At 42.0% G+C, this 18,121-nt stretch overlaps 2 protein-coding genes across 3 annotated transcripts in view; both read right to left on the bottom strand.

The window, feature by feature from the left end:
* The window catches only part of LOC144890862 (uncharacterized), an 812,162-nt gene that overhangs the window by 445,284 nt on the left and 348,757 nt on the right, over positions 1–18,121 (bottom strand). The gene's annotated exons all lie outside the window — the stretch shown is intronic.
* Positions 7,825–18,121, bottom strand: part of LOC137421444 (rho family-interacting cell polarization regulator 2) — a 105,091-nt gene continuing 94,794 nt past the window's right edge. For both annotated transcript variants that reach the window (XM_078771396.1, XM_078771397.1), the window contains 2 exons: positions 15,839–15,890; positions 7,825–9,434 (listed from right to left, as the gene is read on the bottom strand). In XM_078771396.1, coding sequence (XP_078627522.1) covers positions 9,343–9,434; positions 15,839–15,890 — 144 coding nt within the window. In that variant the 3' untranslated portion in view covers positions 7,825–9,342. The remainder of the gene's footprint in view (positions 9,435–15,838; positions 15,891–18,121) is intronic.

The following is an 18,121-nucleotide window of genomic DNA, read 5'->3' as shown; positions in this document are numbered from 1 at the left end:
TTTATCCAGCGTTGCGTCTTTGTACTGCCCCTCGCCGTGCAGTTTTTTGAAGTGTTCCCGTAGTTTTGCTGGTGCTAGGCTGGAGTTGCTCAACTTGACATTGCAAAGCATGCATTGCGGATGCTGACTTCCGTCCCGTTCCGTCAAACACGTGAACCCGTACCGCACGTAATCCTCCGACCACTTGAAGTCTTCCTTTTTTTGCTCGACATACTGCCAAAAAAAAAAAAAAAGTAACAAACTGATCTTTTGGCGATCTCTCCACAAGAAACTTGGTAAATGAACACACACCCAATGTTCTTGAGACCCGACCATAGATCGACTGTAATCTATATACCCCAAAGATGAATGACCCTTCCTGCCCCTCCCGTAGTGAGCGGGTGTACTAGTTTTACAAATTTCAGAAAATTAACTAGAATGACCCTCAGTATAGAGTATACCTCCACCAGGTGAACAGTTTACCTTTTGTATCCCATAGTAGACCAGAAACATCACAATACAGAATCACATTTAATCAAAATCATCCATCCATCCTTTTTTCTTTTTTTTTGAGACATCCTGCTATACATCGTTTTTTTGGCCCTATCTCCCATTGGTGAAGAATCACTTTTAAAATTTTAATAGCCGGATCTGAATCCGGATCTTCACCAAAATGTAATTATTTCGTCGTTGTCACATATGCTGCATCTCTGCCAAATTTCGTCCGAACCCGTCTATAACTTTTTGAGATATTTTGTTCCACATAACCACAAACACATTCCGTGGTACACACACCGACCGAATGCATTGTATGAGAGGAAAGATACATTAAGGTCACATTAACTTCATTCTTAAATCTAGCTGGGAGAACGATGGATGAAATGAAGAAGATGTTGCTTGAGGTATATGCTAGCCACCATGGGAACCAAGGTGAAGCTCACCGTCAGGCTATCCTTGCATCCCATGTCAGTTGGTATACCTGGATTAACATCTTGATCATTTCATCCATTGTTCTCCCAGGCCGGTTACGCAGATCGACACGAAGGCCTTCACCAGCAAGATCACTTCTTCATACTATATTCAGTGGAACACAATTTAACTTCATTATTCAATATCTTGCAGCTTCTGAATGCATTTAAAAATAAATTCAGTCTTCAACTATGTGTCGTCCGCTTTTCACCTTCTTCCATCAATGTCTCTACATCAAGCGCCACAGCTGTGGTGTGACTTTTAAGGAGTTAATTAAAGTGCACGTGGTTCACAGGCAGCACATACTCATTGTGGTGCCGAATGCTGCTGTTAAGTCGAGTAACGCTGTTATTTATACTTGTCTCAAATGCTGAGGTGCTTGGTTCCTTTGCAGACAGGGTTAAGTTTGTGAACATTTCATGTCCTGTCATGAACTCACAAAGAGGCAATTTTACACTTTTAGATGGTGTGCCATTTGCTGATGTGCACATGCATCACACCTTTTCAGTGAAAATAATACAAGATTAAAATACCAAAGCAATGTTGGCGATTATATACACATACATACATACATATTGTCGTGTGGACGGCTCTCAGTTAAGACCGAGCGTCCACGGATGGAATCAAGCTTACTTTGAGGTGTTTCCAATTCAATGGCGGATCAATACACGAGCCGGGGGATTGGGGGAAGATGCCGCGCTTACCTGACGGTCCGGTCAGTCTTCACCCTGAAAATAAATAACTCAACCAAAAACGGATATAAAATGTACAACAAGAATATTTATTACAGAACCCAATGCAAAGGACACGACGATAACTAAATCCCCTAATGAGCGCTCTTACACACAGACTTCAAATACACACGATGGGAGACAGAATCAAAGGAACCGTTGTTTGCGCGTCTGTGCTTATCTGTCTGGATGTGTAGCGTCCGTCGTCCAACGTGGTTCCGGTTGGTGCTAAGAAAGGCCTCGATGCGCCCCTGTTCGCGCGCTGCTAGGCCACCGAGCTACTCGCTCCCCCCCCGGTCTCGCCCTCTCCAGTCGCAAGCCTCGCTCGTACATGGACGCCAGGGAGGAGAGGTGATGGCACTCAAACGTTCCTCCAACGTCCGTAGTCAAGCAGGCAAATTTGTGGATGGCAAACGAAGAAAGGTCCAAATGGAGCGAAAGGCAAGGGCAGAAGGAAGGTCTGGGAAGGGCAGAAGCCAAAGCGAGAAGAACAAAGGGAAGAGCTCAAATGTCGATCTTCGACCACTTGCTTTCACATCCAGAACAAGAGAGAGAAAATGTCGGCTTCTCTCCACTTTTATCAAAACCCTCTGGCCAATCAGCTCGCTCCTTCTTATCTCTGGGCTTCAGCTGCATGCCGATTGGCCCTCCCTTCCAGTCGTGTCATCTGCCCATCAAAATCCTGGTGTCAATCCATCGTGCGGTGGGCGTGGCCTCAGCCTGCCTGGTCGATGTTTGATCGCCATGGTGTACCGCTGTGCGGCCGCTTGCTGTCGGTATTTTCGGTCAGTCATTGTGGTGGCGGGGGAATTAATGTGGTGCACTAATGGATCTAGCTAATGTATGTGGTGTGTTGCCATAAGGGACAATGGATTAATCAGAGGTTTCACACAAATGGGAATTAGCTTAGTCCTTATTCTACCTATCAACGGATCATCCTCGTATGATCACAAGTACACACTTAATCCGACAAACCGCTTAAACAAAGAACTTATTACATCGAGATTCTCCAGCACGACAGACGAAGCATGATACCTTTGCAGATCTACCTAAATCTATATATGCCTTCCCCAAAATTCATAACAATATATACATGCTTACATACATATTGTAAATGTATGTTTTTTAATTTTTGTAATGTAATGAAATTGAAAATAAAAATGAAATGAAATTTAAATGTAAAAGTGTCCGTGAAAAGAAAACAACCTCAATCGATATCTAGCATTTGAAAATTGTTATTTTGATAACTGTAAACAGTGAAATAAAACACTCAATGAAAATGTGTGTAAAAACCGTGAACATGTCCGTAAAATAAATAAATAAATAAACTATATCGAACAGGAGGTCGTTAGATGCTTGCCTATAATCATAAAGCTTCTATTTATTAGGTACAGACATACTTATTGCTTACAAGGTGAAAGAATACCACACTAGTTTATATTTATATATATAATTTAGTGATCCAACCTAATGAGCGAACGCCGTGACGTCACCGCTACGTGTGTCCGCCTTGCCTGCCAAGCTCCAGAGGAGCCATCCAGCAGTACGTCATTTTATAGACGTTAGTTCAGATACTGTTCGTTCACCCTGCAGGAACTGAGTGTAGTCACCGAGAGATGGAAGACGTACAGGAACCAAGAACACGAGAGAAGGCCTCACCATTTACATCCGAAAGCTCAAGACAATTACATTTAGCATCACCTGAGTGCAATGAACTAATAAATCCATATAAATCCATTTAAATCCACAGCTTGTATTCCATCACTGACACCAATTATGTTGAACATTATTCTGCAAATGCTGCAAAGTCTTTTCAAAGGTATTTTGCTTCAATATTCAAATATTACACATTCGTAAAAAGGATCAACAGAATTATTTTGAATGAACATCAATAAACATTTGTCATCTATATATATAAAACAGTGTGTGTGTGTGTGTGTGTGTGTGTGTGTGTAATGTTACCGATAGACTCCTAAATGGAGAGGCTCACGTGCTTGATATTTGGCATAGACATGGCCATTGAGCCTGGGAAGAACATGGCCTACCTAAAAATATTTGATGATCCATATTTTTTTATTCATATTTACCTCAGCGCATTTCAGCGAGGAATATTATACATGGAATCTGAGCAGGTGGCAGAGCAGCGCGCTGATTCGCTCAGAGCGATCACGTGATGTTCCTTGCCGCCATAAACTCACAGTTACGCATTCACACGTAATTCAGAGCGAAAAGCGATTGCGTTTTTTCACATTTCAGCGAGGAACATTGCCATTCACACCACATAGGTTTTTTTTCCTTTCATCTTTACGAGATCCATATTTTTTATTCATATTTACCTCAGCGCATTTCAGCGAGGAATATTATACACGGAATCTGAGCAGGTGGCAGAGCAGCGCGCTGATTCGCTCACGTGATGTTCCTTGCCGCTATAAACACAGTTACGCGTTCACATGTAATTCACACGTTCAAAACAAACGAGATCCGCGAAGCGAGTTGGTCGAGTCATGCTAACCAAGATGGCGACACGGCGGCTTCACTTTTCACGGAGTATGAGCGTTCTATATATTTTCAATTCAGTGCGCCCGACTCGCTCACGTACTTGATTTGTGGCATAGACATGGCCATTGGGCCTTCACGGTGTAATTTGTGCGAGGCTTTTGTCCGAGTGAGCTTGAGTCGAGAGGGCGAATGTACGGGTTGGGAATGTATGGGTCTCCCTTCCCCCACCCTGCAACGCCGGTACTGGAGGGCGTCACAGGATCGGTGAGTCTCCAAAATCCGCTTCGTGCTGTTGCGAAGATGCAGGACGATGTCGCGATTGTTGTGCTACTCTCCGACCATGAGAACTGCAACGTCATTGTTGACTGGCCCTCCCCTTCCCCCTCCTCCACCCTACCCCCTCCCTTTTCCCCCTCCCCCTTCCCCTCCACCCTACCCCCTCCCCTCCCCCCCCTCCACCTCCCCCTCCCACCCTCCCCCCCCTCTTCTCCCCTCCCCCCCTCTCCTCCCCTCCCCCCCGTTCCCCTCCCCTCCCCCGCCCGGCAATGCCGGGTACTTCTGCTAGTTTTTAATAATGTGCGCTGCACGTTTATTGCACCTGAGGCAGGGATTGTTTTTTTATGGTCATGGAAGAGCTACAGCAGAATGGAAGGTAATAAAATGGAAAAGGGTAAACACCAACAACAGTGTTGAAGAAAGAGTGAGATCAAGGGGACGGGAGAAAAACATGGGGGTGAAAGACCTTGTACGACAAAGATGCCCAGTCGGTGACTGGCTTTGGTGTCCATCTTGGAAATATGTAAGTATGTTTGAAGATTGGACATTTCAGATTTGCCATTTAAAAAGGTTTAAATTGATAGGTCAGGACACCTCACATGCATGGAAGACCATAGAATCCCAAGAGCACTTTTCTATGGATAACTTAAATTTGGTAAACGCGGTCATGTGGGGAACAAAGAAAGCACTATTAAGGCGTCCTCAAGTCTACACTCAAGTCTTGTGCCATCCCAGTTGTCACCTGGGAACATCAGGCCACAAACAGTAGCTTATCTTGGCCCTGGCCCAATGTTGTAACCCAAATTTGGTAGCATTCTGAATGGTTGATCTGAAGAAGAAAATTTTGTAGGAATTTACTAAGTCCGGCATTTTGACCTACGTCACGTGACCAGAATGAGCTTTGCAATCCCCGTTACCAGTCAGGAGCGGAACCTTGCTGCCAAATTTCAGGCGGATCGGCACAGCGGTTTGGCCGGAGAAGTCGAACTAGGTGACGTACGGACGGACGGTGCACAATGATTCCAGATAAGCTAAATATACAAAAGGACACGGAGGAGCACACACACAACAACAATTATGTGATATTAAAAAATCATTTATCACGTGTTTTACTGAATTATACTTCCTCGTCGAGATTCACAGATAGTCATGCAATATGTTTGTGAACTACAACATCCGGTCTTTTGATTGAACCCGTCAGCAAAGCTCAGGGAGGCACTCCTCGTAATAATAAAAATAATAATTCTGTTGTTTGTTTCCACCAAGTGTTACCTCCCCTATATTCTTCTTCTTCCTCATACGCGTGCAGCAAAAGGCTGCGGGGTAGTGCCATTGTCATTGGCTGAGGGCGCGGCTATGCCGTTGATGCAATGCCCTTTGATAGTTTGGCCAGGAAATTGTAATTTGTTCATGGTGATGATGATAGCTCGTTTACTCTTAGAGAAGGACACCATGGGATCTTTAACATCCACCAATGAATGCCGACTGATGGGATGCCCATTCAAAGTCCATCCGAGGAACGGAACACACACTTGTGAATCATCTTGCCTGTAAAACACTGCCACGAACCGTGTTAGATTCAAACCCAGGCTAGACAACTCCCCCATCACAACTATCGGGGATGCTTCTTCGCAGTGGTTGTACCACTGTCAGGGGCCAAGTCTTCCCCATTCGTCCTTGCTGCCTGGTTTCCTCAGGGCTGTGCGGTCATGGTCAAAAGCTGATTGGTCCCAATGGACAGTCACCTCCCTCTCTAACTCTATGGTGGCCCCGACTTCGTAAAGGCGGGGTACACCATCCTGGATGTGGGGGGTCTCCGGGTCGCTCCTGCGAGATTGATCTGCTGTCTCTGTGTCTCGGGATTGTTCAAGAGAACTGTCCAGGGCTATACAACAACAACCAACAACTCCCCCTATTATGTGGTGATATTTATCAATTTGCTAAATATTGTGAACCTGATCGTTTCATTTTGTACGGAACTTTTGAACTTGAATTAAATTTTATTTTTTAAAACTCAATTATTTATTTCACATACATCATACGAGTATGTTACGTATGTATTCCATGAAAAAGAACATTTACAATTCATACATTTCTTTTCCAAAAGGTTTCAGTCCATCATAACCCTGGTGTTGGGCTAGCGGCTAGGGTGCCGGCTTAGGATCCTAGGATCCTGGGTTCGAATCCCAGTAGATCGCTGAATTAACGCCAGGGGGGTTGACTCAGCCTGTCATCCTTCCGAGGTCGGCTAATTGAGTACCAGTTCACTGGTAATTCCCTGGTTGTCGTTAAAGGCGGCAAAAAGGGTTGGCGTCAGGAAGGGCATCCGGCCGTAAAACATTGCTTCAAAAAGGGGACCAAAAAACAACAACAACCACGGTTCCCGAAAAAGGCCAACCCCTGCTTTGCGGGGAAAAATGGCCTCTAAAGGTGGTTATTATTTTTATATTGCAGGTGATGATGGGCTAGCGGATGGGCTTTCCATCCAGATCCCTGGTGTTTGGCTAGCGGCTAGGGTGCCGGCTTAGGATCCTAGGATCCTGGGTTCGAATCCCGGTCAATCGCTGAATTAACGCCAGGGGGGTTGACTCAGCCTGTCATCCTTCCGAGGTCGGCTAATTGAGTACCAGTTCACTGGTAATTCCCTGTTTGTCGTTAAAGGCGGCAAAAAGGGTTGGCGTCAGGAAGGGCATCCGGCCGTAAAACATTGCTTCAAAAAGGGGACCAAAAAACAACAACAACCACGGTTCCCGAAAAAGGCCAACCCCCGCTTGCGGGGGAAAATGGCCTCTAAAGGTGGTTATATTGCAGGTGCTTGACTTGACTTGTCCCGTACCTGCAATCAGTCCATCAGTTGCTGGGTACATTTGGGTCACCATTGCAGTTGCATTTCAGCCAATCAATGCAGGTGCATTTAAGAAATTGCCAAAGCAATTAAAAATAAAACCAGCCGCGACGACAACACCACGGTACTTTCACGATGGCTCATTTGCTGTGCACAGTACTAAAACATTGGCAGCCAATAGTGCGACTCTTTGGCAGTAGGTGCTGCTCACAAGTGGGGTGTTGGTAGAGCGGGCTCACCTCCATAAATCAATTGCTCAAGAAAATCATTAGTTACATCTTGCAGGTTTTGGACGTTATCAGTAGATCCACACATCCCAAATGAGCCAACTACTCATGAGGAAAAGGTGTTCAAATTTGACCAATTTTCAGAGAGGGTGAACGCTGCCCCCTATGGAAAAGGAGACATTCTCGTCTCATCGCTTCTCCGCACTCATTTTGGAGCGACACTAAAAGCCTCTTTCAAAGCTGAACGGATTACTCACACCCAGAAACCACCTGCACATGTACGATACAGACTCCAGCATCAAATTTTCTAACATTTATTTTACAATTCATTTTTTTTAATGAAAATAGCTAATTTGAAATGTTTGTGGCTTACAATGAGTACGAGTTGTCAGGTACATTTGAGTTGACCCGGCAAATGTCATTTTCATCCTCACTACGTATGATGACAACGTGATGTAAAAAAAAACCCGATTCCACCAAGACTTAAAGTGCGGAGATACAAGTAGCATGGTGCTAATAATGTGCCACCACTTGACCAAATTATCATCACATTTACAGTTCATAAATGGTGCACAAAAAGACAATTAACTTCATGCAGTTACACAGTACTTGGCATTACGCGGCTTAACGTCGTGTTAAAGCGACAAACTAAAAATACTGACTTATTCACACTGAGTGGTTAAAGGAACACAAGTGTCATGCAAAATGGCCTTCACAGCACGATCGGTGGGGTTGCTGGGTTGGTTGGTGAGCATGGTTTGAACAAAGGACCAATTGCATTGTCCCAGTGATCCTGCCATTGTCCCGGCACTTTTACACGGAACAATTGAGAAATAGAAATGGAAACAGACTTATCAAGAATTCATATCTGCTGAGGGAAGGTAAAACCTCAAAACAGATTGATCGCAGAGAAGCTAATGCACTTAACGCAGCACTGACTTGCGATGCCCATTGCCAATGGTTGCCAGGACGACCAAGAAGATGTGATGCTCCAGCTAGGAGTTGGACCAAACTGACACATCACATGGTTGCGGATCACCAAGTTTGACAATAATTTTGAAATACAATATTTGGAATGCAACTTACCGATTCTTGGGAAATGGCCTACATTTGTTTTGTAGTTTGGAGAGATCTGAAAGATAATATATATTATTATCAATCAAATGATATAATCAAATAATAATCATCAAATATGCAAATATCAAATGCAGCGCATCAGAGTAATCCTTGATATAATAATGTGACGTCAATAAAAATAAATAATCAGGAAGTGCTTTCCAACCGCTACTGCGTCATACCAGTAAATTGCCATCAAATGTGTTGACCATAGTGCAGTAGCAAGTCAGAGCCACTTCTCTAATAAGGTGTGAACCTGTACAACAACAGACTTCAGGAAATTGAAACTTGCTTTGTTGGATAAACACAAGGATCGGTTTTATGGATGAGAAACCCATTTCCAGCACAAGTGTTTTGTTACAGATGTACTGGGAATAGTTCGGTAGGAGCTGAGGCGAGGGACCAAAAGGAGCAATCTGTTCAACGGACATCACAAAAGCAAGATTTGATGAACAGGTAAAGAAGGTATGCATGTCATTTCTGACTGTGAATGCACAATCTGGAAAATAATTGGTATTGAGATGATGTTTTTTTTAACAATCCCGAGACTAAGTTCATATCCAGTATATGGCAGTCCGATACCCGTCCATCAAACAGATAGATCGTAGCGGCAACTCGACGCTGGTGTCATGACCAATGTGCTGTCCACTTTGCACGTTCCATCCAGGGCCTTGCAATGTTTCCCAAGAAGGAGAGAATCTCAAAAGTCTGTGCTTTGGTCGGCTGCTGTCATCGAAGGATCTTTCCACAGGGAATTTTCTTCACCTGGGCCCTTTTCATTTTCAGTTGTAACTGTAAACATGGAAGGCGAGTGGGTAATAGGTAAACAGAATGTATCACTATGAGACACTTGCAAACATTTTGAGTCAAATTACTCACTTTCTAACCCCAGCCCACCAAAGTTTTATTGCACGATTTTTGTATTCCTTACATTGTGTAAAATTTCATAACACAGAGCCAATTAAGAAAATTCTCCACCCGGCTTGTCAGCACGGCAATGCATAATGGGCCTGGTGAGAAAGCCGTGTGAGGATTCGATGAGCATTCCATTGGCTCAATAAGTATTTATTCAACTTTGTAGATTTTATACAGCATAGCATCGCCGTCGATGCGAGAAGCCGCAGTGATTTTCGCAAACATTCTTGAAAAGTCTCAGTCTGGTAGGAAGGCCTTCAAAGGGAGAACAGGAGGCAGGAATCATCTCCATGGTCCAGGAGAGATCCTGAGGAATATTCGGTGGCGATACGAGGATGCGCAATCCTATTTTTATCTCCAAACTTCATCGCTTAAACCTATGGCAAATGTTTTTGCTTCCACTATCTGAGTTGTGTCGTCAATTTTGTATGAGAAGGCCCAATTTAAGAGGAGATAGTCACCATTACATATTCCCAAAAATGAATGATCAGGACATACGGATAACAGCAGTTACCAGGAAAATTGTTTGGTATTAAATGCTTCATTAGGCAAATTAGAAGATCTAATTAGGCAGAAACTCATCTGCAATTTCTCTTGCTCCTTTTTATGAAACGTATTCAAGTTGTACGCGGACATAAATGGCTTCTACAAGCAATACAATGACTTACCAGATACACATATACAATTAATGATCCAAAATGGCTACAGTTATTCATTGGAATTAGGTTGAAATGGAGGATTACATTTACACATATACACGTCATTATTATTATTATTATTATTATTATTATTATTATTATGATTCTAATAACCATTCCTTCATTTGACAGTAAATCTGAATTGCTGAATTCACCGACAATGACAATGCTTCAAACATCATCGTATATTTGATCTCCTTCGTATGATTACATTGCATTCCTTACAGATTCTTGAAATTATGTGTTCGATGTTAGTGCAGAAACTACAGTTTGAAAATAACTAATAGGACAGAGTCAAGCACTGTGATGGAGGCAGACTGGTGTGTTCCGCTTGGTATCGGAAACCAGCTTTGATGAGCAATTTGTGCTCTGGAGACACAAACTGTGTTAATGAAAAAATACAATCCGACTATTCCCAAAACAACGGCTTTTGGGGTTAAGGCGGTAACAAAACATCTGAATTTGTGCAATACGAGGATACACAAGGAACTTGGACACAGGAAGAGGCCATATAAGGGTGGTATTTTATAAACTAGAATGGGATGGTAGAAAGCATACCTCCTCCAGGCTGAACAGTTTATATTTTGTATCCACTGATAGGCCGGATCTGGATCTAGACCTGAACCAAAATCCAATCGCTTGTTCTTGTCACCTAACTGTTACGGATTCGTCACTTCCGTTGTTGTGGTTTTCATCCACTGTAAACATTTTTGATTCCATGTACTATTATTGTTGTCGTTTAAGGGAAATAGAGATTACTATTTTCAAAAGGTAAAAAAGTTAATGTTTTAAATGAAGCCGGAACCGGACGACGACGAAGAGGAGGAGGAGGAGGAGGAAGAGAAGGCGGAGCGAGTGAGTCGGACAAGAAGCCTAGCTGCTTCAAGGTCCTGAGCGAACGTTGGCGAACGAGGGTCACGTGTGAACTTTGGGTTTCCTGGGAAAGTGATTCCTGCGACAGAGTTGTTATCGCTGTGACAGATAAACCTGCGTGACAGGTTTTGCGGTTGATTCCGAGGAGAATCATCGGAGTGCCGTTACGCCACGAGAACGGGCCATCGGCCATTTTTACCTCGCGCAGGATTTGCGCTTCGCTCAAGGTTTTTCACCTCGCTTCAACCATTTTCACCGCATTGAGACGTTAATCTGGTGTGTGTGTGTAACGTGGCTTTTGAGTGGGAAACCTGTGGTTCGCCGATTGGGAGCTGTGGAGCGTCAATACCTGAAGGTGTGATTTCCCCGTCGCTTCTGGAGGGTGCCTTCGCCCATCTTTGGCAGTGTGACTGTCAACCCAACGGGATTCTGGTCTCGATACGACATCGTTCTGCCGATCACTGGATCGGATCGACTTTGGCTTGATGCCGGGATAGAGACATTGGGAATGTTCTTGTTTCACTCACTTGGAGAACAGTGAGTTACATTGTACGAAACTGATGGTACCATCATAGGAGGGGTATATTGGTTGTACAATTGATTACTATTGTTATTGTACTGTTATTCTTGTGTGACCTTTAATACAATACTTGTTTATTGGTAACAATTGGTGTGGTTTCACCATTGATCTTTGACATACAGAATAACACATCTTTCTGCCGTGACTCCTCTCGGGGCTCGGAGGTACACTGTGACCGGAGTTTGGGGAGGAGCACGTAACATAACTAACTCATCAACCTAGTTTTGGCAGAATCTGGCCACAAATTTTTGCAATATTGTGTTATATATCGTGTTGGCCCCATCTCTCAATGGTGGTCACTTGATACAATTTTTAAAATCTTATATCCGGATACAGATTCGGATCTTCACCAAAATCTAATAAATTCGTCCTTGTCACACACCCAACCTGTCCACCAAGTTTCGTCCAAATCCGTCCACAACGTTTTGAGATATTGTGCTACGTATCGTTTTTGGCCCCATCTGTCAATGGTGAGAATCACTTAAAAAAATTATATTATGCAGATCCGAATCCTGATCTTCACCAAAATCGAATGAATTCGTCCTTGTCACACACTCAACCTGTTCACCAAATTTCATCCAAATGCATCAACAGCGTTTTAAGATATCCTGCTCACAGACAAACAAACAGACAGGTGTGAAAACATAACTTCCGTCCACCTTCGGTGGCAGAGGCAACAGTTAGACACATTTTTCCCAGCTTATCTTTTTCACTTTATATATACCAGTGAAGTACCTGTGCTACGCATGGGTGGGAAGCCAAAAGCAAATAGACAATGCAGAAATGTGAATGCTAAACCATGAACCAATAAATTCCACATTCCAGTGCCACCTTCATTCGAGCGTCAGGCATGGCCAGCCAGTTCATGAATGACTTTGGCAAAAAATGGTAAATGCCAAGCGATAACAGGTAATTGTCAGTTTTGTTGTAACTAAAGTTAATTATATAATACAGGACAAAGACAATCCACTGAACAATTACTATCATTGGTCAGGGGGAAAGACTTGAGAAGCCTCCGATGCAGAACAACTCGTTATTTAAATTATTTTGTTCCATATTCGGTCAGAGTTTTGAATGAATCATGATAATCATGGATTGAGGTAGAGGGGGCCGAGATTTGCATGGCCTGGGGTTGGGGGGAGAGGGGCTAATGGCTGGCTGATATTACATGGTGGAGGTTTTGTATAATGCAGACCCTTTTTATTGTACCGCAATGTTTTCATGTTTGTGAACTGGTATTCCATATCTATGTTTGGTGTTTTTGTTTGGTCTATGTTATTGTTTTGAGAAATGGTTTGTGCTGTATCGTTTTTATTCATTTTTAGTGTTTTATGCATTTTGTATTTTTAAGTCCAATTTTATTTGGATTAAATTTAGTAATCTGATGGTGCTTTTTATATTTTTTGATACGTAAATTTTCTATTCTTGTTTTTAAGGTGGACAATACATTTAAATTGTAATTGATTCCATCTGTTTTCTGTTTTCCTATTTTTATTTATCCAATTATTTTCAAACAGCTGGTTTTGTTTTCTTCTGTTGTCGGCTGCGTCATCCTTAAAAAAACATTTGCCTGCCATCATTTCTATTTTGAGTTTGTATTCTGCACCCATTGGCTCTGGGTCTTTCTCTTCAAAAAAAATTCGGTTTCTTCTCTTTAGCTTTGGGCTTCGGTTTCCCTTCTTGTATTGTTTTATTTGTCCAGTTTCCTTTCTCAGTTGTGCTCTACGTCTCTACAGCCTCTGTTTGCATGGTGGTGTTCGGTTTCAGTTTGTGGGGCCTGGCCTATTTTAACTTGTGGTGTTGTTTGCATGTTACTTTTTCTTGAATGAACAATATTGATTTATCAGCATTAAAACATGAGCAGCTAAAGCAACAAAACACACTGTATTGATTTATTTAAAGGGGGATTATTTTGGTTTCATTTTCCTGAGTGCTTAGTTTGCTCTCCAAGTTACCTCCACCACAGAAGGTGGACGGAGGTTATGTTTTCACCCCGTCTGTTTGTCTGTCTGTTTATTACTTGTGAAAATGGAAGATTTTTCAAGTATATTGGTTAGTCATGTGCATTGTTCAGTCTGTCAGTCTGTCTGTCTGTTTGTCTGTCTGTCTGTTTGCCTGGTTGTTTGTCTTTATTTCAATCACTTGAAATTTCACAATTTCCAACAAGGTCTGGTTACAAAAGTTTGTCTGGTTACAATATATATTTTTATTTTTAACTCAACTGGACTACCGTCCAGTTTAGTTCATCACATACTGAACCCTCCGGCGTCCGTCGTCTTTCGTCGTCGTCTGTCGTCCGTTAACTTTTCGACGTTAACACTCCAGCGTCCACAAATATCAACCGATTCTGATCAAACTGACATGCAGCATCCTTACCACAAGGACCAGGTTGGTATTACATTTCAGCCCGATGCGTTGAAAAATGGCAGACTTAGGCGACCATTTGTTTTTGGTCATGAAAACGATGTTAACACTCTAGCGTCCACAAATATTAACAGATTTTGATCAAACTTAGAATGTTTAACCCTTACCACACAAGGTAGGTTGCTATTGCATTCCAACCCGATCCGTCACAAAATGGCCGCCACAGGCCGCCATATTGTTTTCAGCTCCGAAACGACGTTAAAACTTTAACGTCCACAAATATTTATGGATTTTGATCAAACTTGGTGTGTGAGACTCTTACCACACAAGGTAGGTATCAGTTCAGTTGAGTTCTGCTTCCCTGAAAGCTCTAGTTTATTTTGGAGGCTCCAGGCACAGACTGTATAGCCCTCATCGAGGCCAGAACTTAAATAAAAGAGAAGAAAAGTGTATGATGAAAATTGTATGGTGTCTGTTTGCGAGAAAGAGAGATTGAAGCTAGGCTGGTAGCTGTAGTTTGAGTGAGAGAGAAAGTAAGACCAGCAATCCTGACACCGAGAGTGTAAGATGGTTCCGGGCACCACTTTAACTCTCCTAAGTAAGGATGGTAGTATCGCCCTGGGTGGTTGCTGTATACAGCCTACTACCGAAATGATTTCAAACCAATCTTCACGAAACTTCACCAAATAGTAGAGTTGGTCATAAGCAAGAAGCCTATTGATTTTGAGGTAAAAAGGTCAACATCGGCCAACGGTCAACAACTTTGTCAAATCTCTAAAATTATCAATTTTCACCGGATTGATCGAGTTGAAATTTGAAGAGGATTTGCACATCAGGTCTGCAAAGTTAACCACCTTTGCAGACCTTTTTGAGGTCAACAAAGGCCAAAAGGTCAACATAGACTGAATTTATAAAATTGTCAATTTTCAGCCGATTGACTTGGAATTTCAACAGGATTTGCATATTTGGTAATTATTTTTAATAAATAATTAATTCAACCATATGAATTCAACCACCAATTATTTTTAAGGTTATTTTAATTTTTGGGATTTTGCATGTAATGTGCTATGCGCAACGTCTTTCTTGTTTGTCTGTCTGACTGTGAAAAGGATATCTCAAAAAAAGTATGCTCATCTGCTCTGCCACCATGCACTCCTAAATAAAATACCCTCGGACCCCACTATTTGCGGGGGATACGAATAGCGAAACCGGCGAATAGCGGGGCATTGTTTCAATGGAAAAAGAGGGGGATAGGTTCCCGAGTCATGAAAATCCGTGAATAGAGAGGACTAAATCACGAATAGAGAGGCAAAATCCGCGAATGGCGAGGCAAATCCCATGAATGTCAACGATAATCCGCGAAGGTTTTATAAATACCGTATGTGAAGCTAACGGCTCGTGAATTTTTTACTTGCGCCCCTAAAAAACCGTGAATTCGTGGAACAAAGGCCGCGTATAGAAAAAAACCTGCGAATTTGTGGGACACTTTTCCGCAAATAGAGAAACAGGTCGCATTTTATCACCCGCGAATATGCGGAACCCACAAATAGCAGGGTCCGACAGTAATACCTTTTATCTGCTAATCTAACAGAAACACTACTGCAACCTTAAGCAATAACAAATACACCACACGGCAAAGAAAGTCACAACAGCAAATACTACAAACAACAAAAACAACCTCTTTGCCTTTCTGCTGTAAGAGTACTGAATACGCAGATCAGTATTATATCGGTATATTCACCATCAATGTTACAACTTTGTATTACCTTCCACAGAGAGGCCACCCATATGAAGAAGCTGTGACTTGTTGCAATTGACCTGACAAAGAAAAAACAACAGTGAAGATCTTAACACAGGAAGTACCTTCCTTCTATTCCCTACTGGCCATATAGCCAGTCAGGACACACTGAATAGTATTACATTCATTGTGTGTATGATGAGGAAGGAGTCTGAAGCATTCTTTATCCAGTATATTCAGTTGTCTTATTCTTCTGGACTCATGCTTATTGAAGTTTCCTTCTCAAACAACAGAGCATTGCAGAATGTGATGTTACCATGAAAATTGGTAATATGATGATGAACATCTACATTTCTGATAATATTGTAACATTTGAAAACATCCACACATGATGAGTTTTTTTTTTTCACAGAACGTATTGATTCATCATCCAGTTGAAAAATAATTTCAGTTAAGGACCTCTTTTGTTTTAAGATCTCGGAGGCCCTCTGTTTTGGATCTTTGTTAATGCTATTTGTGTACTTGCCCTCGGTGCAATCTTGTTTGAAGCATGCAGCATGTTCTTATGGCACATACCTTTATATTTGGGCAGTGTATAAACAACAGTTCGCTGTGTGATCGCTCCCGGAAATAAAAAATAACCCGGGGTTACGTGCACGAAGCAAAAACATGTGTACGGCTTATGGCCATACTGCATATATAATACATATTGTGGTTATATAACTTAAATAATTCCAATTGCACCCCTCCCCCCTCCAACCCCATGTCCCCAACCCCCACTCCTGCCCCAAACCAAAAATATAAAAATTAGGCAATTTTTTTTTTTTTTTTTTTCAATTTTCAAAACTTGATGGAATCAAACTAAACTTGCACAGGCACAACTTTAGGATGCCCTCATTAATACCTGAAAGTTTCAGCTTCCTCGGTCACATCCTCTCAGATTAGTAGATGAAACATACAACATACATACGCACAATATACGTTCCCTCCACTATATATAGATTATTAATAAAATTATTTTGATTATCCACATCCAACGTTCACTATTATTCCGTTTTATATTCTCCAAAGCTAACACAGCCAGATAACACAGATGGCCACAAGAGAATCCTCCTTTAGATTGACAGGTAGCCACAAATTAAAGGAGACAATTCATTTGTACTGTTTATTCAATGTTGACACATGACTGATGACGTTCTCGATGGCGAATAAGAAAAGACAACTTTAGCTTTCTGTTGTCTCAGATAATGTTACGGTATTGAATTATATTGTTGACTTGCTATTGAATGCACTTTATATTTTATGGAGATTGCTATTTATAGTACAACACATGTATGAGTTAGCTTAATAGAGTCAAATGAGGCTAATTAATTAAGTAATTGATTGCCAGACAATGATCTATATAACAGGATCCAATGTCTGTGTTGGTTTTGAATCTCCTCCCAAACAACTGGTCACACAAAGTTGAATATGGTACCAGTTTCATTGATAAAGACCCAGGTAGTGCAAGATCAAACAGAAATTTGATTTGGACAAAAATATTTTCATTAATCCCATGAATAAGTTCTCAAAACAAGCGCGTACTACGCTTCCTGTGGGATGGCGACAAGTGAGAAGTTGCTGAATCGCTGTGCAAGGGTATGTACCGTTGCATTGTGATCCTGGCAAGTGACGTCATCAATACACACAAATTGTGCCTGTTTCTCCATTCTTAGAATATCCCAAAAACAAATTTCCATTCAGCTACAAACCAATACAAAAAACATAGGGGTAATACCTCTGGCAGTATACTTCACCGACTAAGGGTATTTTAAACCAATTTAATGGTTGCTAGAAGACAGGGCAGCTTGTTGAATCATACCAACATAATCATAAGACTAAAAACAAACAAAGAAAAAAATACCTATTTTGGGGGGCAACCCCCCCATAGACTCCCAAAAGGGGCAGATTTATTTTAATGCCGTGAACAAACTTTGGAACAGCACGGGTGGTGAAGGTTGTGGTCAAGTTTCATCGAAATAGTGTGTGTAGTTTCAGAGAAAAAAGCAAATTCCTATTTTGGGGGGTCAAACCTGGATCCACGTTCTACAGATGCACATAAATGTATTATCCCGATAATTTTAGAAAAAAACATGGGGATATTGTAATCGGCTACATCTGTCTGTCTGTTCATCCATCATGCTACCTCCTCCTAAACAGTTGGGCAGAAATTCACCAAACCTGGAAGTTATGATCACCACATGGCATGAAGGTGCAAGAGCAGCATCATTTTAGCCCCACGCCATTGGGTGGGGTCGAAAGATCAAATACC

This window comes from Myxine glutinosa, chromosome 2, assembly GCF_964187855.1.
Source record: "Myxine glutinosa chromosome 2, kmMyxGlut1.1, whole genome shotgun sequence".
Lineage (NCBI taxonomy): Eukaryota > Metazoa > Chordata > Myxini > Myxiniformes > Myxinidae > Myxine > Myxine glutinosa.
This window is presented reverse-complemented; position numbering and strand designations above follow the sequence as displayed.